At 34.1% G+C, this 22,680-nt stretch overlaps 1 protein-coding gene and 1 long non-coding RNA gene across 2 annotated transcripts; both read right to left on the reverse strand.

Annotated features, from left to right (window-relative positions):
* Nucleotides 1-4,186: 4,186 nt before the first annotated feature.
* Nucleotides 4,187-9,248, reverse strand: LOC130714662 (uncharacterized). The gene is made up of 3 exons (XR_009011374.1): nucleotides 9,018-9,248; nucleotides 6,028-6,391; nucleotides 4,187-4,784 (listed from the first exon to the last, which is right to left on the reverse strand). It is a non-coding gene; the product is annotated as an uncharacterized LOC130714662 (long non-coding RNA).
* Nucleotides 9,249-20,884: 11,636 nt separating this feature from the next.
* On the reverse strand, nucleotides 20,885-21,604 carry LOC130712262 (NDR1/HIN1-like protein 10). The gene has a single exon (XM_057562095.1). It carries the CDS (start codon nucleotides 21,515-21,517, stop codon nucleotides 20,885-20,887), a length of 633 nt encoding a protein of 210 aa, XP_057418078.1. The 5' UTR covers nucleotides 21,518-21,604.
* Nucleotides 21,605-22,680: the final 1,076 nt, after the last annotated feature.

A 22,680-nucleotide genomic window follows, 5' to 3' on the forward strand; every position in this document is an offset into this window, starting at 1 on the left:
AGTATATGTACAAAGGATAGAAAACTAAACAAAAAGATATCAAAGCCTCCACTCCCCCCAACTTAGCACATTAGCATACAATCCTCACATAAATGCTCTCTTAACTTAAAAAGTCTGGGATAAACATTTTTTTTTTCATTTAAGTTCGGGATCATATACAAAGAACAACAAAATTTTAATTCAAGCTCAAAAGGGGTGCAATTGGAATTCCTAATCAATGGTAGGCTTATTTGGCTAAGTAGTTTATGTACACTAAAGAACAAAATTGCCTTGATCATTTTCTATCATTCCCATGCAATTCAACAGTTAGAGACTCAAACAAGTAAAACTGTGCAAAACAATGGCGAATCTCTCGAATCTCACCAAGTGTTTGGCTACACTCCTCACTAGGCTTAGGAGTCCCTGATTTCAATCATTTTCAAAATGAGCCTATGACATTCATGTGAATGATGCATTCATATCATATAATGACCCCAAGTGAGTGCAATCACAATGAACTATGAACTTTTAAAAACACACATCATGCTCAACCTAGCTTTTCATAGCCCATGCTCATTACCTAAACCAACAACCAATCATTTGCAATTCAGAACAGTGAGAAAAACAAACTCCTAATCCAAAATCCAAACATGTGCTAGCAATTAAGAACACAACAAAATAACACAAAATACCAAGTTCATACTAACAAGTACTATAAACGAATAAAAGTAATAAAGCTAGAAAATGAAATGACAGAAAATAAAAGTGAACTTGGATCAGTGGCTGTGGTCATCAATCCTCAACTCCATCCTGCTCCTGATCATCAAACATGTAATCATCAGCTCTCAAGTTAGCTGCTGCAGAAGTAGTAGCTTCATCTCCATCTCCATGTCCAGCAGCTCTCTCCTCCTCCCTGGAATTTGGCATGTCCTCAGGCCAAGCATCACGATCCTGTTTGTGCTGCAACATATGCTCCTGAACAGCCTAGATCTAATGCATTAGGTAGAAGACAATTTTAACATTTTCATTCATGCATTTTGTCAAACACCTAGGGTGCACAACCTTTAACATATGAAGCATATAACAATTTGAGTTTACAATCCCGTAACCAAACTTAAGAGCCTCAAACAGTCCTATTCAAAGCATGCAATTCTTTTCCCAATGAGATCACAAATTCCTCAATGCTCATAAGTGCTTACACAATCAAAATCCCTGGTACAATTGACAAGGAGAGAATGGAGAAAACTGAACCAAAGAGTTGAAAATCCTGCTCACGTGTGTGCAATGGAACTAAGTTACGTGCTCTTGTGTATGAGAGGAAGTGATACATGATTTTGTGTGTGAGGTAGGGTTTGTGTTTTTAAAGAGTGACTGGTTTTTTTTTTTTGTTTTTAATAGGTATCTCGCTTAAGCGAGACATTTCCTTGCTTAAGTGAACATGCCAGTTCTTGTGCTATCTTTTCTTTCTAGAGTGTCGCTTAAGCGGAACTTGCTCTGGCTTAAGCGAAATTGAACCCTGGTACACTGTAACTGCTTTCTGATTTTGGCTTAAGCGATCATTTGGCTGGCTTAAGCGAAGTACCTGCAATTATGCAGCATAATACTGTTAAGTCTTGCCAAAATTCACAAGTCTAACCTCCAAAATTTGTATTTCTCTTCTTCCTTGATTTTCAATCATGATGAGGCATTTCTATCTTCAATTTAAACCTGTGATTCACTTGAATTCCACATGTTAATCATTAAAGAACATGAATTCAATTTAGCACTCTTTTTGACTATTTACACAAGTGGATACCTCAAATTTTGATTCATCAATTATCAATGCTTCATAAGAGGATAAATCACTTACTTATCATCTAAGAAACTTGTGTGAAGACTAAAATCATGAAAAGAGACACAAGATTCTTATTTCATACTCTAACTCATCCTTTACACACAATTCTGCTATTTTCACAACCCAACACCTCAATTTCTTCTTTTCACATTTTCCTAGCTTTCTAAGTCCTTAGACTCACCATTCATATCATTTAAAACTTGTGAGAGGCCTTAAACTGCACAGCTGAAGTACATCGCCATATGGCACACTCCAAGATCAAGAAAACTCCACAATGAGCAATCTTAATGCATTTTCACTTCAAAGCCAAATAGTTCACATTGGATCCTATTCTAATATTTGAAAAATAACATTAAAACACAAACATGAGTTTGTTCAAAAGTTATGGAAATCAATTTTGCACAGTTAATGCAGAAAATCACCTAGAGTGACTTGTTTTTCATCATGAGCACACTACTACATACCTCAATTTCTCAAAACACACCAACCTCAAAAATCATCAATTCATATGCATGGTAAGCATCAAATTAGACCTGCTATAACTTTGAAACTCAGGTTTTAAACAGAAAATCACAGGATGCACAATTTATTCAAGTTCACATGCAAAAACAAGTCACAACCCTATCTTTTACAAATCCATCAAATCATTGATCTCTAAGCCTTTGAACATACTCAATATGGTGATCAAAAGCTGTGAAGCACAGGAAAATACAAATTAAAGTGAAACTTCACAAAATCACCATGTCACTTACTAAAATAACAAGAAAACTGGAAAATCTAACTAAACACTGGGTTGCCTCCCAGGAAGCGCTTGTTTAACGTCATTAGCTTGACACAAAAACTATCATGGTGACCACAAACAAGGGTTATAGTATAACCCCTTCCGCTTCTTTGGCTTTTTGACCTGGTTTTCATCAAGTGTTCTATCAAAACCTTTCCAAGCCATCCAAAAATCATTCTTTTTCTTTCTTTTTTCAATCAACCCTAATTCACAATTTAAGCTATATACATTCTTTGAAGTATTCAATGAAATATTTTCATCAAACCTATCACCAATTACAGAATCTGTATGTTCAACGATATAAATCATACCATTGCATTGGTGATGCTGAAAATCATAAAAAACTTCAAAGCTTACCTCAACCTCTTCATGTTTTACCTTTGGGGAATTTTGAGGTGAGTTGTGAATTGGTGGATCATTTTTTTCTTTTACTTCTTCTTCCTCCTCACCTTCTTCCTTATTTTCTTTATCAATTTCTTTTGTTTCCACAACAACCTTACCATATTCAGCTATTTGATGTGCTAGATGCCCCACTTGATTTTCTAGGTTCTTGATGGAAGCCTCGGTATTCTTTTGGTTAACTATTGAAATCTGCATGAATTGGACCAAGGTATCCTCAAGCCTAGCAATCTTATCATGTTCTGGGGAGTAATATGGTAGGTATGGTGGTGGTGGAACTTGTTCTTCCTGTAAATGACAATAACCCACATAGTGAGTATCAAAACAAATATCACACCACATTACCTGATCTCTTAAGGATGGTTGTTGCATCTTTGGAAGTGGGTGATTCAGAAGCTTCTTGTTGCTATTTTCTCTTAAGCTAGTCGATTGAATGAACAAGAAAACACAAGCTAACACAAGAGATTAGCAACAACAAGGAAAATTTAACTGAAATTAAAACTATACACTATATTCACAATTGCTCAAAGTAAGAAAACTAAAGCAATGCTATTGTATTGACGCAATTCCCCGGCAACGGCGCCATTTTTGTTGAAAGGTTTTTACCACAACTACTTTCAAATCCCTTTCAAGATTCAATTGTAGTATAGCATAGGGTTTTTGTCGTATCCGCAGGGAATTGCTAATACAAATGCCGTTCTCTAGTAAATTACTCAAGCAATAGATTTTCAAAAGGTTGATAATTTTAGTGATCAAATGCTAATGTAAATTAAATAAAGCGAGAATAAAAGATGATTGATATCAAGAGAGAAAGCTGTTGGAATTGGAGTTCACCGTTTAACTATTAGTGTCCTATGATTCTATATGAATATCCATTCCTATCCATGATTCATCTACACCATTTCTACCCTACTTCATTGATTCCTCACATGAGTGGATATCTATAACTTACTTTCCTAAACATTGATTCCTCACATGCATAGAAAAGCTAAGTTATCTTTAAGCTCAGATGTTTAAGGGACTAACAAACCTAACTCTATTCCTAGCAATTAGATTTATAAGATGGTTAATCCTAGATCGAACTCTAGACGTCGTAGCTTCCGCTCTTACGCCGAATCAAGCGATATGTTCTAGGTGTGCAAACTAAAACATAGCATTAAGAACAAGAGACAACCATTGAATCATGTGATAGAAACTATATTACATATAGAAATCAAGAAGAACAAATCATAGTTAAAGGCTACATCCAAATCCAACAAAGAAACTTAGCAACCCATATCCATGGATTGCTTACAAAGTTTACAAGAGGAAACTAAGGTGAAAGCGGTGACCCGTGCCGTCCTCGGTGTGTCTCCAGCACGATGGATGGTGGATCAAAGCTCCCAAAGTTCCTTTCCTTCTTCTCTATGCAATTTTCTTTCTAAGAGGTCCAAAATATGTCAAGAGATCATCCAATTCTGATTTGGTCTAGCTTTTTATAAAACAGGACAGCAATCTCGCTTAAGCTGATAAAGATGTCGCTTAAGCGAGCAGGTTTCTTCACGTTCAGGTAAGGTCTTTGGCTTAAGCGAGACCATTTCTCGCTTAAGCCGAATTGTCTTCCAGAACCACTGCTACTGCCATGTAATTTGGCTTAAGCGAGGCAACATTTGGCTTAAGCGAACTTCAATATATCTGCCACTGCTACTGCCATGTAGTTTGGCTTAAGCGAGTCAACTTTTGGCTTAAGCGAACTTCAATATTTTTAGCCCCTTTTGATCTTCAAATAGTTGGATCTTCTTGACTTTTCTCCTACAATAAAAACCAAAGAGTCTAAATGATAAAACTAACACATCTTACATAATATCTATATATAAACTATCTACTTACTAAATTAACCTATTTGAGAGATAATTTGAAAGATAACTTACACATTTAGAACAGATAAGTACCCAAATTAATATAGAAAATCAGGTAAATTTGGCACTTATCAGTTCTCCTCCACTAACTACTATCAAATCCGTTTCAAGACTCAATCGTAGTATAGTATCGGGTTTTGTCGTCTCCACAGGGATTGTGTTGCTACGTATTAATCTCACTAGCTAGATGTTGGATGAATGGTTTAAAAAGTAAAATATGGTTTTGTTTAAATTTCAATAAGGGAAAAGAAAAATAAAGCGATAAAAGAAGTTCACGGAGGTAAACAAAGAAGAAAGCGTATTTGGAAAAAGAGTTCACTTGATTTACAACTTATTCTCCACTAATATACTTTTATAAGATGAAATTAGCATTTAAGATGTCGATAAGAGTTATTCACCCACTAATTTCTTAGCTAAGAGAATCTACCCATTAAGAACCTAGCCTTAATCTCTTAAGCCCTAGTGATCATAAAAGGAGCATTATAGCACATACCTACTCGATAAGACATTCCCAAGTTCTGTTCCTAACCCAAGAAGTTCATGTCCTAGTGGATAGAATCTCTGACTGTCACTCAAGAAATCCTAATAGTTCCTACTAGATAATCCTATCCTAGAGAGGTGAGTATCCCGACTTGTCACTCGGTATAGATCTCTTTTCCAACTCATGATATTCATACCTAAGAGTTAATGTCTCCTATTGTCACCTAGAAAACCTAAACTCTACCTAAGACATGTCTTTCTTAAGATGACTGATGCAAGAGTGGTTTCTCTCATTAACTAAATTCACACCAACTTCTCAATTGTCATGCAAATCCTAAAAATCATCATATTGACAAAAGATACATGAACGCGCAAAGAGAATTAATAACCTAAGACATAGGAATTTTTCCCCTTTCTATGAACTAAGCCTACATTAACTCATATCAATTTCTCAATCTATTTATGAATTAATATAAACTCTTTAAATTACCAATTAACCAATTGAAGCATTAAACATAGAGAGAAGCACCAAATAATGAAAAATCATACTTATAATTGCATAAAGATGTTTTGACTAAGAGTAAAATCAAACTAACATCATTCCAAATACCAAAAGAGAGTCAAAACACAAAAATAGGTAAAGAGAAAAGCAAAACCCAAAATAGAACGGAGCCATGGACGTCCGGAGAAGCTGTCACCTCCTCCATGGCCCTGACACCGGCCCTCAAGGGCCTAGCCTCCCTCTCCACCACGAAATTGCCTCCAAGTCTCCCAAAGGTGTTTATTAGGTTTAGGAGAAAAGAAAAGATGGAAAGATCCCAAAAAGTATGTCAAAAACGGAATTTATAGTAATTTTTTCGTTCTGGTCCGTCAGGTTCTTTCGCGGCGGTTTGATCTTCGCTACATTAAACAGCAGGTGAAATCTGGTGCTATTGCAGCGGTTTCGTCCGTTGGGAAAGATGCCAGGCACGAATTTCTCCTTATTTCTTGGATTTTTTCTATTTTTCTCCAAATCATCTCCTAAAATAAAGCAAATAAAAATATATAAGAGATAAAAATAAGATAACACCTTAAAATAAACTTATCTCATCCTAAATTAAAGTAAATAAATCCTAATAATAATTAAATAGAATATAAAGCTAATTTAAATTCTAATAAAATCTAGAAAAATAATATAAAATGTAGAAAAATACTAAAACTAAATAAAAATATTAAAATGCATGAAATAAGCCTAAAGTGTCCTAAAATGACTAAAATATCTTAATTAATATATTAAAATGCATGCAAATAAACTAGAAAAATAGCCTTAAATCCCGGGTCATCATACCCCTATACTCAACGGCAGCTTGTCCTCAAGCGTAAACTTAAGTTTGCTTGTCCTCAAGCTCAAGAAAATAGTTCAAAGTAAGATGCTAGTAAACATATTTTCACAAAAGATACATGAGATGAGTTCCTCAAAATAGTTCTTGCTGAAAATTAAGCTTTAAAAACTGAGTACCCTTTTAGTAAGTGCAAACAAGAATTATAGAAAATACCATGATGTGGGGCTTCACATTTTATTCCTAATTCCCCAACCCTATATTGAGAATTTACTAATGATGGCCAACGGTTTTATTCTATTATGAGCACACACATGTTCTTTCCTTTTCAATTTAGCTTTGTCTCAACCCTTCACAGTTATTACCAACTCAGGGCGAAATTATTTTCTTTTATTTAACAATGTCAGAATATGATTGGGGGTATGCTCAGTGGTGCAAATACTTCCCATTCCCTTACTCACATTCTTTCACCATTTTTTGCATCTTTAACACTTTACTTTCACATGTGCGCCCCTTGTTTAACCTCACAGCCAAAAAGAGTGTAGACTCAATATAAAGATTAAAAGGAAAACTACATATTTTATGCATTATCCACACTAACCTGGCATCTTAATAACCTTACTGCACTTTTCCAAAACTCACTCAAGTCTCTATCACCTAACTCTCCACATGTTCCACAAGTTTCACTCACACCCATGCATCAAGCTCATTTTATTATAACAACTAGCGTCAAACTCAGAACATATATTAAAAATAACAACAAGCATTATTCAAGCACAAAAGTGTGAATACCAAGAATCCAAGGCATGTGCATACTAGTGTGTGCAATCTAAATAACTAATGCTAAATGCATGATCATGAAATTAAATGAGAGATGAGTGGTTTAGAAAAACTCCCTGTACTCAAATTGGGTGCAAACTTGAAAGCACCAGAACATGGTTAGTTGGGCCCTCTACTCAGATTAATTCCTGTAAAATTACTTAGTCCTTGCAAAAATGAGCACACAGATTAAAACACCACAACACAACTCAAATAATTTAATGAGACACTATGACTCAAAATTCTATGCATCAAATAATCAATTCCTTACTAATGAACTTAATTCTCATTAAATCCACTAGCTGATTCATTCTAAGTCAGGTTCACAGAATTCCAAACCTCATATCATGTTATAGTTGATCAGGCCACAACAAGCATTCAGCACAAGAACAAATCAATTGAATTGACATATAAGAAGCATAACATAAAAAATGCATACTATGATAATGTTCTAAACAACACCCGAGTAGCTTAACTAATAGAAGCGGAAGCACAATCCCCGGCAACAGCGCCATTTTGATGAAAGGATATTTAATGAAGAGGTTCTCCTCCACTAACTACTATCAAATCCGTTTCAAGACTCAATCGTAGTATAGTATCGGGTTTTGTCGTCTCCACAGGGATTGTGTTGCTACGTATTAATCTCACTAGCTAGATGTTGGATGAATGGTTTAAAAAGTAAAATATGGTTTTGTTTAAATTTCAATAAGGGAAAAGAAAAATAAAGCGATAAAAGAAGTTCACGGAGGTAAACAAAGAAGAAAGCGTATTTGGAAAATGAGTTCACTTGATTTACAACTTATTCTCGACTAATATACTTTTATAAGATGAAATTAGCATTTAAGATGTCGATAAGAGTTATTCACCCACTAATTTCTTAGCTAAGCGAATCTACCCATTAAGAACCTAGCCTTAATCTCTTAAGCCCTAGTGATCATAAAAGGAGCATTATAGATCTCTTTTCCAACTAGATAATCCTATCCTAGAGAGGTGAGTATCCCGACTTGTCACTCGGTATAGATCTCTTTTCCAACTCATGATATTCATACCTAAGAGTTAATGTCTCCTATTGTCACCTAGAAAACCTAAACTCTACCTAAGACATGCCTTTCTTAAGATGACTGATGCAAGAGTGGTTTCTCTCATTAACTAAATTCACACCAACTTCTCAATTGTCATGCAAATCCTAAAAACCATCATATTGGCAAAAGATACATGAACGCGCAAAGAGAATTAATAACCTAAGACATAGGAATTTTTCCCCTTTCTATGAACTAAGCCTACATTAACTCATATCAATTTCTCAATCTATTTATGAATTAATATAAACTCTTTAAATTACCAATTAACCAATTGAAGCATTAAACATAGAGAGAAGCACCAAATAATGAAAAATCATACTTATAATTGCATAAAGATGTTTTGACTAAGAGTAAAATCAAACTAACATCATTCCAAATACCAAAAGAGAGTCAAAACACAAAAATAGGTAAAGAGAAAAGCAAAACCCAAAATAGAACGGAGCCATGGACGTCCGGAGAAGCTGTCACCTCCTCCATGACCCTGACACCGGCCCTCAAGGGCCTAGCCTCCCTCTCCACCACGAAATTGCCTCCAAGTCTCCCAAAGGTGTTTATTAGGTTTAGGAGAAAAGAAAAGATGGAAAGATCCCAAAAAGTATGTCAAAAACGGAATTTATAGTAATTTTTTCGTTCTGGTCCGTCAGGTTCTTTCGCGGCGGTTTGATTTTCGCTACATTAAACAGCAGGTGAAATCTGGTGCTATTGCAGCGGTTTCGTCCGTTGGGAAAGATGCCAGGCACGAATTTCTCCTTATTTCTTGGATTTTTTCTATTTTTCTCCAAATCATCTCCTAAAATAAAGAAAATAAAAATATATAAGAGATAAAAATAAGATAACACCTTAAAATAAACTTATCTCATCCTAAATTAAAGTAAATAAATCCTAATAATAATTAAATAGAATATAAAGCTAATTTAAATCCTAATAAAATCTAGAAAAATAATATAAAATGTAGAAAAATACTAAACCTAAATAAAAATATTAAAATGCATGAAATAAGCCTAAAGTGTCCTAAAATGACTAAAATATCTTAATTAATATATTAAAATGCATGCAAATAAACTAGAAAAATAGCCTTAAATCCCGGGTCATCAATGGTTTCCTGGGCTGTTGAGTTGTCGGAATTTGAAATCACTTTTGACAGGAAAGGTCTGGTCAAAGCACAGGTATTGGTAGATTTTGTCAATGAAATGTCTTCCAGTGAGAAAACTATGGAAATTGGAGAATGGAATTTGTCTGTGGATGGTTCATCCAATGTCAAAGGAAGTGGAGCCGGAATAATCCTAGAAGGACCAGGAGGCGTGACAGTTGAGCAGTCACTCAAGTTTGACTTCAAAGCAAGTAATAATCAGGCAGAGTACGAAGCTATAATTGCAGGTTTGAAGTTGGCGATCGAGATGGGGGTCAAGAGCATAATGATTAAAACAGATTCTCAAATAGTTTCCAGGCAAATTCAGGGTGAATATCAGGCGAGGGACGCACAGCTAGCTAAGTATTTACTGAAAGCTCAAGGATTGATAAAACAGATAGGCACAGTGCAGGTCAATTATGTTCCGAGGGAGGAGAATACAAGGGCGGATATTCTGTCAAAGTTAGCAAGCACCAAGAAGCCAGGGAACAATAAGTCAGTCATCCAGGAGGTTTTAAGCAGCCCAAGTATCGAAGAGGATGAGACAATGATGGTGTTGACTTTAGCAAATTCAGATTGGATGGGGCGTATCAAAAAGTGTTTGGAGGCAGAAGGCTCTGACGTGCTGACATTTTCTAAGGATCAAGTTCGCGAGGCAAGTCGTTACACATTGTTGGGCGATCAATTGTACAGAAGAGGGATTGGAGTGCCTTTATTGAGATGTGTCTCTAAAGATGAGGCAGAAAGAATCATGTTTGAAGTTCATGAAGGTGTGTGTGCAAGTCATGTGGGGGGCAGATCTTTGGCGGCGAAAGTGCTCAGAGCAGGGTTCTATTAGCCAACTTTAAGAGGGGACTGTATGGAATATGTGAAGAAGTGTGAAAAATGTCAAATTTATGCAGATTTACATAGGGCGCCACCTGAAACTCTTAGTTCAATGAGTTCATCGTGGCCATTTGCAATGTGGGGAGTGGATATTCTGGGACCGTTTACTCCAGCAGGTTCTCAGATTAGATTTATTTTGGTTGCAGTAGACTACTTCACTAAGTGGATTGAGGCGGAATCAATGGCGAAGATAACAGCAGAAAAAGTCAGAAGTTTTATTGGAGAAAATTGGTTTGCAGGTTTGGCGTGCCAGCAACTATCGTCTCAGACAATGGAACACAGTTTACTAGCAGGAGTGTGAAGAATTTTTGTGCAGAAATGGGAATTGAAATGCGCTTCGCCTCCGTCGAGCACCCTCAGACAAATGGTCAAGTAGAGTCAGCGAATAAAGTCATTCTCAATGGAATTAGGAAGCGGCTAGGCGAAGCTAAAGGATTGTGGGCTGAAGAGTTGATCACGGTAATTTGGGCATACAATACTACTCCTCAATCAACTACTGGCGAATCACCTTTCAAGTTGACTTACGGGGTAGATGCTATGATCCCAGCAGAATTGCAAGATGTAACTTTCAGGGTGGCGACTTATAATGAAGACCAGAACGACATGAATAGATTGGTTGATCTCAATTTGACAGAGGAAACACAAGCAGAAGTTCGCCTGAGGCAAGCAATGGTAAAACAGAGGTCGGAAAGGCGATACAATTCCAGAGTGGTTCCGAGGCAAATGAAAGTGGGTGATTTGGTGCTGCGTAGAAAGGCAAAGGGACCTGATGATTCGAAGTTATCACCTAATTGGGAAGGACCTTACAGGATTCTGCGAGAGCTTGGTCAAGGGGCGTATCATTTGGAGGAATTATCTGGGCGAAGGGTCCCAAGGGCTTGGAACGCACAGCATCTCCGTTACTATTACACTTGAAGTGCAGGGTGATCGTCCAGTTTGCTTTGTGTTGTACAGTTGGTTCAGTCTATGTGTGTCTGAGTCTATGTTTCGTTGTTTCAGTTTGTGTGTGTTGAAGACTACGTTTGTTCTTTATATCGTTTAAGACTATGTTTGTTGTGTAGGACAAAATTTGATGCACTCTTTTCACTACCCCAGGCGGGAGAGTTTTTAACGAGGCATCAACTATTAATGAATAACAGGTATGCACTCTTTTCTCTACCCCAGGCGGGAGAGTTTTTAACGAGGCATAACCTTTATAAAGTGATCAAGGGCGTATCATTTTATTTATTTCCTTTACCCATAGCGAAAACTTATCAGCTAAGGTCTATCAATTGGGCGACGTCAGACAATTGAGAAAAGAGTAAGCACAGCCTTAAATTGGATTTAAGCTTGTCCAAACTAAGCACAAGTCTCCACGCGAGCATACTAATGAAATCAAATATCGTGACTTTGATTTCCATGAATAACTATGTCAAAAATGAAAAAAATTGACTAAGTTATGTACACAAAGGCCTTATGATTCCAAAGTAGTTGATTAAGTTTAAACTTTACAACATTTAAGAGATTCACTCAAGGGTATTTTACTATGTACGGTAAAATGTGAGGGTAACGTGCTCAACTAAATGATGAAGGCGGATCGATTTTGGTGAAAGGTTAGTAAATGACATTTACGTTAAGTTATATTTTGAAGCTATTATGCTTATATTTTGAAGTTATATGATAACTTGGATAACTAAGTAAAGTTATGCTTATATTTTCAAGTTATATGATAACTTGGATGACTAAGTAAAGTTATGCTCAGTCATAGAATTAGTTATTGTGATAGTTGTTTGGGTGAATAAAGGATAGTGTTATTACAGAAGTTATTCGTAGAGTATGGATAGGAATGGAGATATATTAAGTGTAGAAATTATGAAAGAATTTTTAAGTGTTGAAGCTATTTAAGCAAGATGCAGAGCCATTAAATTATGAAATTTGCGGATGTTGATGTATAGAAAACATATCACATTAATAGTAGTTAATATTAATAAACATTACATGATACCTTAGGACAAACCACGGAGCTAATCGCTCAACACTTACAAATATAAGGACAAAACATAGGCAAGTTTAAACTAACTTAGAAAATAAAAGAAAACTAAAGGATAGATTAATGCAGTAACCATGCTTAAACAGAGGTAGAACTAATGGTTTTCTCCTTCGCCTTCTTTGTTGTTGGCGTTTCCATCTTCTTCATTTTTATCTCCTTCATCTTCATCTTCTTCTTCTTCCTCATCGCCAGTATCAGGGCTGACCAACTTGCCATCAACAATCCTAGCATAAGGATCGGAACCAGCAAGGTTGATGGCAACTTGAGGATTTAGGAAAAGAATCTGTTCTTTGGCTTTTAAAAATCCAGCTTCAAATTGATCAAGGACGGAATTCTTCAGTTCAGAAATTTCAGAATGTAACTTAGAATTTTCATTCTTCAATTCAGAGTTTGCGGAATTCAGATGAGTGACTTCCGCCTTGGATTTCGTGAGTTCTTCTTCCTTAGCTTTCTGGGTGGCGTTCAAATCTTTAGCATGTTTCTTCAAGTGTTCATTTTCCAGGGCCAAATCTGCGGCCTTCTTCTCATTCACTTTGTTGGCAGAATCCAACAATTTCATAGTAGCCTTCATCTTTAGGATTTCCCTTTCTTTCTCTTCTAGTTGTTTGGCGAAATTAATCTCGTCAAAGCCAGCGGTATCCAGGTCAACCATTTTTGAAATAGCCGCAATTTCAAGTCCTTTTGTCATGATGGCTTGGCAGACCTCCTTTAATCCGATCTTTTTGATCTTTTCCCGGTCCGCCTCAAACACCAAATTCGTTTCCACCAGCGAATTAAAGTCAATCTTGGAATCCCATAGTGAGGTTACCTCTTCAGAAGTGAGTTCTTCAAATTCCTTCAGCAAGCTTTTCCATGTCGGGGGCGGAGCGCTTGAAGACCCACCTTTGTGTGCCACATTTTGAGGATTACCCTTCACCATGAATTTCTCCATTGAGGGCTGAGAAGAGTTTTTCCCTTTGGTTGATTCGGGTGTTTCATTTTTTCTCTTCTTTTTTTGAGGGCGATTCGACTCGGTGCCTGAATGACTAGCATCAGCGTCTATCAAAGTTTTCGCCGGGTTTCTTTTTTCCCTTGCAGCTTGTTGTTCCCGACGGAATTGGAGGATATCATCGTCAGAGAGGCGAGTCATTTTAGCTGAAACAGAATAGTAAGGTTAGACACAGAATCAACACTTGAAATACAAAGACGTTGAAATTTCAGAGTCTTACCCACATATTCACCCAATCTGTTTTCATAATGGGCATCTAGAAATTCAGTGAGATTCAAATCAATGCTAGATAGAAAGGTGCAATCCACCATTTCCTCAGGGGTAAGGGAATCATCAGGAAGTTTGATGATAGCTTCATAACGCGTGGTCTAGTAGAAGGGGAACTTTGGGCTTCCATCGTTGAAATAAAATACATCCTTGCACTTCTCGGTTTCGTTTAGCCTAAAGAATTTCCCTTTGAATTGTTTGTAGTGACTTCTAAACAAGGTAAATAGGCCTTTTCCCCTAGCGGCGGCTAAAGAAAGATATTCGCCTTTTATGCTTCTACTACTGGTTTCAAAGAAGTAGAAAAATCTATTGCTAGTGGGTTCGATACCTAACACTTGACACAGAAGTTCGAACGCCCTGAGGTATGCCCAACTATTACAGTGAAGTTGTGTCGGGGCAACATTCAGTAAAGTTAAGATGGAGCAAGTAAAATCTGAAAGAGGGAGTTTATATTTTAGGTCAGTGAAGATATTTTCAAAGAAATAGGTGTGGTTTTTTCCGTTAAGGTCAGGAGCCCCAAAACAACAAGGTTCGGTAGGTAAACAGGGGACTATGTCAAGGTACACATCTTGGCCGTCAGAACGAAAAGTATTTTCAGTGATTAAATCCATTATAGTTTTAACATTGCAGAATTTGGTAAATTTTATTTTTTGGATTTGAAAAGTTAAAATTTTCTAAAAATATTATTATTTTTTCTTAATTTTTTTATAGGCTATTTTTTCTTAATTTTAGATTAAGATCATACAAGTAAAAAAAATAGATGGAGAGAGAAAATTAAATTGTGAGGAAAATAATATTAAACATCAGATTTCATTAAAAAAGTAAGTAAAGGTCCAGATCTTTCACATGACATACTCATGTGGGAACAACACAAGATTTTTTTTTGTGTAAGACATGTGTCATCCTTCAGAGGCAAATCATGTTCGAGTCGAGAACATTCACATCATGGTGGGGCTAACTCTCTCACCGGGGTTTTCATCCACAAGACTCGAAGCCGAGACCTTGCTTAAGGGGAATCAAGCATGTATCACTTGAACCAAAAAGATAAAAACTGAAGAAAAAAATAATCTAATTTGAATTTTAGAAGTAGATTGTAAATTGTAAATTTAGATCGTAAAAATTCAAAATAAAATTTAGAAGTTAGTTACGGTTCATCCTCAGTTGTTATAGGAAATGGAAAACAAATTTAATTTTGAATTAATTTTAGAAATATATCATTAAAAAATTCAAGTATTTTTTGAAAACTACCACCATCTAAAAGATATCATAAAAAGTACTTTTTTTTATAAATGCATAAAAAGTACTAGAAGTTTAGAAATTAGTTACGGTTCATCCTCAGTTGTTATAGGAAACTGAAAACAAATTTAATTTTGAATTCATTATAATTAGAAAACTATCATCATCTATAAGATATCATAAAAAAAAATTGAATTTTTTTATTGGTTAATAATAAAAGAAGGTATCAAAACTCTCTAACAAGAGGGTTCACTTACCTCTATGTGCACGTACTAGGTAGTTAACCCGTGCGATGCACGGTTGCTTTATTTTTAAAATAAATTATAAACCGTATTATTCAATATATGTTATAATATTAAATAAAATCTTTTCAATGTAAAAAAAATATTCAATAAACTTTATTTTCATATATTTTGATCAAACCAAATAGTTTTAACATCTAATCATATTGTTCAGAAAAACATTTAATCATATCCTTTCACTTTTTCCCTTTAATACTATTTATTTCAAAATTTGTTACTGTATGATAAATGAATGAATTGTAAAATCAATATAGTAGACAAGGCAATGAATTTTTTGTATTTACAATTTCCAACATCTATTTAAAAATGCAATTAATATTTATCAAAAAACTGTTTCCAACATATGATTTGGTATATTATAATTATAAAATTAATATTTAATTTTCACTAATAAAAGTAAAGCTAAATTATAACAAAACATAAGAAATAGAGATTGAAAAATGAATATTAACTATCATAAGAAATATATAACTATCATTCAGTTTTCATTACCATTTTGAAAATTGAATACTACTGATTTTTTTTTCTAAAGTACATATTGAAGAGAATGGCATCACCATGGGATTTCTTTTTGTTAAGTCAAATAAATAAATTAACGTAAGAAGTAGTGCTTCAACCCTTTTACACAACATCTAGATACATAACAGAAATAGAGTATAGGCATCACTATGAGAATTCTTTTATCCGACATTAGATGACGATAGGGCAACCAAGATAAGCTCAAAATAAAAAAGCAAGCCGAAGAAACACAACCGTAGCTCCTCACTATTGCTCCAAGCACCATTAGCCAGCCCACCATTAGAGACCTCCACAACACTCCTATTATTTCCCACATAAACCAGAAAAACATACCATAACCATTTTGCAGTTTCCATAACAATTTTGACACAACATATTTACTAAATAACACAACCATTTTTTGTGAACTTGAAGCCACATACACCCCAGCCTTCATTGCCTATTTGAAAAAACAGTTCATACCCTCCTTATTGTCCCTTCCATATTTTTCCAGAATAATAGCATAAATAAGACTAACTAACTAACCTCCATCAATTTTTCTGCAATAGGGCTTTTCATAAAATCAAACTATTCTCCTCTTCTAGTACAAAACTCAAATATCATAATACTTATGTCGAGATGAAAGTTTACTCCACCTGCAATATTTAAACATTAATAAATTATCAAATCAAAATCAAAATTTGAAACAAATTTAATATACCAAAGTTTAATACCAAGTTCCTACCTATCAATATTTACCACTATTGAAAAACAAGACATCTAAGGCAATTAAAATACATGCAACTTCAACATGCTAACTCTATAGAAGCTATCCATGGGCATAGTAGAAAAAATGAACTTAAAGTAGACCTTCATTACATGGGATAAAAACCCTTATATGAAACAACTTTCGATCATCCTCATGCTTATAATTCATTACAATAGCAAGTTCTAAGAGTTCAAAAGGGAGCTCAAATTTGCTGCAATCAATCAATGAAAAACAATCACCAATTTATAGTAAAACCTTAGAATCAAATAAAAATAAAAGCAAGAATAAGAGAAGGAAAGGATGTGTAGAGATATATACCATGGGAATTTCATCCTCTTCATTAGTGGTGACGGAAACATCCTCACAATGAGTGGGACATGAGCTCTGATACCCAAAACAATTGTATCAACTTAAACAAAGATATCCTTACATTGGGAAGCCATCTTTTACTATTTTTTTGAAAAGAAAGAGAGGAAGCTAAGTTGCTTCACTGCTAAACCTTATACATAATTGTAGTTCATAATTCTAGTCCATCCCTCCCCCCCCCCTATCAAAGAAAACACTAAGAATATTACATTGAATTTTATATGCTTGCTAAAGCCACCTAATACAGATCCACATAGCACACAAATCGTGGTTGTGCTAAGATAGATGACTTGCTGGTTTTTTCACATCTATCATAGGCATACCATATTCATCCAACAACTAAGACCATTATCCACAAAACAACAAAAGCAATCTGGCCACCACCTTCAAGTCCAGCGAAAAACATGTCTCAGCAACTACCTATTGTACCATTGATGCTAAAAATCAATTGAGAAGCAAATGACACATCAAGGTGGCTTTAAGATAGCACGCACAAGGATCTCAAGGGGACAAGCAGATTAAAAGCTAATGTTCGCAGCAATAATATCCAAGAAGCCTTTTCAGGTTTCACTAGCCACCAAAAATCCTCAGCCCACACCCATAATTTAGCAGTTAACAGACTGAAGACGGAGTGCAGAAATTGAATTAGAGCGCACTAGCTAGCCAGTAAGGAGATACATTGCAGCAACAAAATACATCACCATGAAATGTGCTAGGTCCCAAAAACCAGATTACAGAGATTCCAGGCACACTATTGGGTTTGAAGACCATTCGAACAAAGAAAAGATGAACCCTTTCACCTTTGATTTTAACCAAATCCAAGACTTATACTGAATCGAATCAAAGGCACTTGAAAGTTCCAGGCCTACCCATTAAAGACCAACCTGTTTCTTATATTCCAAACAAACCAAACAGTAGCCAACCAAACAAAGCACACCCCACATTTTCTATCCTTTCCACAGCAGTTTCCAACAAATTGCAAAATGTGCACTTTACCTTCTTGTGGCATAGCCGTGGAGACTCCTAGCTAGTTGTAAACCGAATTCCAGATCTTCCAAGATTTAGCACATGCGAAGAAGAGAATGAGATATTACACTGTAGATATTACAATTTCACATCCCTGGATTTAAAGATGGAGTCACAAACAACGTGTTCCCAAAATAGTCATAAATTAGTGGAGTTTCGTGAACCAAAGTCTTCAAACACTACCATAGAAGAATTTCAAAAGAAGCAGTTTCCAAGCATTGTTGTATGGCCCTGATGAGAAAGGCAATGAACAGTTTGAATCCATATAGCTTACGAAAAAGCCAACGATGCCATCAGATAGGAAATAGCAAATAGCAACCTAAACAGATTGGTTTTCAGAAAGACGATTATGGCCGATAACAATCCAAAATACGAACCTATATATACCGGTGATTGGGGGCAAATCAAACAAAAACAGATTAAAGGTAAATTGAATACAAAACATCATAAAGTTGGCAAAAAAGTTCAATTGTACTACAAAAGGTAAACTCTCCTTCGCCCCATCTAATAGAAACCAAAAAAGGTGCTACAAAAGGTAAAAGTAGAAACCTGACACAATAAAAGAAGGTCTACATTTCTGAGTAACAAAACCTTTTTTCCCCATCTAAGAGAGTAAAGAGAGAAGAGTAAAAAAACTGGGACATGAAAGGTTGAGGCCGGCACAAAAGCACCCAGCAGAGGAGGCTGCTAAAGATAAACTCACCTTAAAAAAAAAGCCTTAATCCTGAACGATGAAATCAAAAATAAATAATTCAGGAAATTAACTTTTCAATCCCAACTTATTATATATTTTTTGAAAATTGAAATCAATATTATTTGATAAAAGAAGCTTGGGTCCAAGCCTTTACCGGTTTACCCAAGTAGCTTCAGAAACATAACATAAAAAGGGCACATCCTAACTTATTTAATACTCAATAGTTCATACAATTTTTTTTTTGAAATTAATAGTTCATACAAAATTAAATTACATCAATTAGTTTCGATGATATTTTTCCTCAAATTAAGTCTTCACATCCTAACCATCAAATAAATCTATTAATAAATTATATTTAAATATTGTTTTTTTACAACAAAAAACTGCTCAATTATATTTAATTAAAACTTTTACTTTTTATAAATTAAATACATAATACCTTTGTAACAAAAAAAATACATAATACCTTTTCACTATTTTGCTTTTAATGATAACTTTTTTTTGAAGATTTGCTTATAATGATAACTACTGAATTAAAAAAAAAATTGTATCATACCATATATTTTATTATTATAAGTCGCTACTATTTCATCAGCAATAGATATGAAATATCAGTACAAAGTTTTACATTAACAATCAATCACAAGTTCAAAAAAAAAAATACAATCAATCACATTATGCTACATACGAAAAATAATAACTTTGATTCTAAATTTTAATAAACATTTATTTACACTAACACGTTTAATTCTGAGTTCAAAAAAAACACGTTTAATTCTTTTATCAACTATATAATTAAATAAGATGAAATATGTCATGTTAAAAAAAAAGATGAAACCTAATATAGCACAATAATTATTTGTATTCACTCTAATACAAATACAAATTATACAGACAAAAAGAGCTATCCAATTACGTTATCTTATCAAGTTCAAAAAAAAATTACGTTATCTTATCTATTATGATTTTTTATTTTTTTATCTTAAGATCCAGAAAATTTAACTTATTTTTATAGAAATACATCTATAAAAATCTTAATATAATATATATTAACGCATGTCATGCGAACAAATATTTTAAACTCAAAATAAAGTAAAAAAAACATTAAACTAAAATACTAAAAAGACTTTTAAAGCTAAAAGGTTTTTTAAAGTTTATTACCACCTAAAAGATTTTCAAAAGTTCATTATAAACCAAATAAAATAACCTAAAAGTAACAATAAAAGTGCCTTCTGGTGCACCTTCAGCACATTGAATAAAAACCCTTATGTGAATAGTAGCAAAAATGCTATCCCTTTGTAGTAGTTATAGATAAATTTAAATTGTCCAATTTCCAATGAACACCTACAAAATATAAAAATGAAACAACTTGAACAACGATTTTCCCATTTTTTATGGCACATAATCATTTTCACTAACTAAAAAATATGGATCATATATCAAATGATTTTATTTCTCAATACTTAATTTCATAATTTTTTATTTCTAGTATTTAGACACACAATTATTAATTTCGTATCATATATCAAATTAATATTAATCTCAATATTTAATTTCATAATTTTTTATTTCTATAATAAGCCCACAATTATCTATACTATCAATATTTTTTTTTTAAATACTCTACACTATCAATATTAATATCCACATTATAAATATTAACAAATATTATCTACCAAAAGAATTATTACAAAGAGCTATAAATTAACAATATGAAATTTTTCCATCATACTCAACCAAAGTAAATACAAACAAAAAATAACTTTTGAAGCATAACCTAATAAATTTTAAAACTTCAATTTAAACCAAATAAAAAACTAAAAAGTAACAAAAAGGATCCTTATGGTGCACCTGCGAAACATTTATGAAAAACCCTAATGTGAATAGTGGCAAAATGTTATCCCTTTGTAGTAGTTATAGATGTGTACGTATTCTTAGGAACTAAAATTGAAAGCTTCAAAAATACCAAGAATCCCTTTAGAAAAATATAATAAGGAACCATTACAAGAATCACATCTTATAGAAGAACTGAACAACAAACTAACATGAAATAAAACATAAGAAAATTAATCGAAGTTATACATGGTGGAATCATGCATGTCTTCTACCAATATCTATGGTTGAGGAAATAGTCCTCATAATCTCCACGGCTATCAAAGAAATAATCACTTTGGCAGCCCGTGACATTGAAATCAGTTGTTGAATCATCATTAGAAATCAAAGGAACTCTCAAACGGCGACACCTTATAATGGGGGGATTGAAACGAAGACCCTTGATGCTACCATACTTAGCTCTAATTCGAAGATCCAAATCTACAGCCAAGTCATGGTATATCCCTAAACGTGTCTCCTCGTTATACTCAGCAAGCTGGCGAGGTTTAAGTTCCATGGCGCTGTGCCCTTCAAACACTGCAGGCTCAAGGAATGAGGTATTCTTGTGGCCTTGATCAAAGGGTGTCAAAACCACCCCACTAAAGTCATTATCTTTGTACCAAGCAACTGCTCTGATCCTTCTATAATAGATCTTGACGTTGTGGTTGGGGTTTCTTGCTGAGATTTTGACCCTGAATTTGAAATATAAGGTGTTGTTGCTTGTGAGATTGAATTGCATTAGGGAAGCCTCAGTTACGTGGAACCTGACGCTTGAGGGGGTGATGATCATCCAAACCCCGAAGATCAAGGAAAACATCCCTATGAGTGATAGTAGGATGAGCGTGGGAGAAGAGGAGTAACCCATTGTGAGGATGATGGTGTGTCACAGGAAGAAGCTATAAGGCGTTGTTGGCAAGAGGAAGCTCTAGGTGATTAGTGAGATATTGTTCAACTTCAACATGTTTATGCGTATTTATAGGAATAACTATCTCTTTTTTTTTTTGAAAATATAGGAATAACTATCAATGGGGGTATGATATTAAGTTCAAAAAAAAGGGTATGATATTGGAATATTAATTGAGATTTTTTTAGAGATTGGAGTCGAGCGATTTTAATTATTAAAAGAAGAAAATTGTTATTGTTATTTTTATTTATAAAAAAAAATCAATTTTGTTATTTTATGGAGATCAATTTTTTTTTATATTTTGGAATGGATTTGATCATGTTTTTAAATTTGCTCATCTATCTTTTTAGGAACAAAAGTTGCCAATCCAATTTTTTTTTTAAACCGCCAATCCTATATATAGAACTTTCCGTTGTTTTTAAGATAAGAAAAATTATATAATGAAATTATGAATAAAAAACCAAAAAATTATGATTATGAATAATAATCTATTCTTTTTTTTGAAATTGAATATATAAATATATAATAATCTATTAGATGAAAGAGTAATGAGAGAAATAATAGAGATGTAGGGGATGTATCTTATGAGAAAGAAAATGAGAATAAATCACGACCGTTAGTTCTAATTATGAATGAACAAGATTAAAATTAATTAATAGTCACATTGCCACTTAAAAATGTCATGTGACTTTTTTAAAATGTCACATGACTTCACCTTTTAATCTTGACAATTAATGATTAGATCCAACGATCAAGATTTATTCTTATGTTCTCATATAAGAAAATTTTTCTCATAAGATTAATCCTCTAGAGATGTAATAGGAAAAGATAATGATACAAGAAAAGAAAACTTTTACACAGTTCTATGTGTAACTGTTATTACTGTTGGCCAATTACAATTTAACATATGTATTTTTAATTAGGAAAAGAATAAAAACCCTCCGACGTCTCTCACTCACGCCCTGTGCATTCCAATTTTTCCAGTTTTGGAACTTGATTTCATTGTTGGTTGGAACCCGATTAAAGGGGAGAAGTCGAAATTCAAGTCGATTTTTTAGCATTTCTGGATCCCCAAACATGTCTTGAAGAATCACTTCCTAAGAAATCCCTAGTTTATAGATCAG

The sequence above is a fragment of the Lotus japonicus genome, chromosome 4 (genome assembly GCF_012489685.1).
Source record: "Lotus japonicus ecotype B-129 chromosome 4, LjGifu_v1.2".
In the NCBI taxonomy this organism is placed as follows: domain Eukaryota; kingdom Viridiplantae; phylum Streptophyta; class Magnoliopsida; order Fabales; family Fabaceae; genus Lotus; species Lotus japonicus.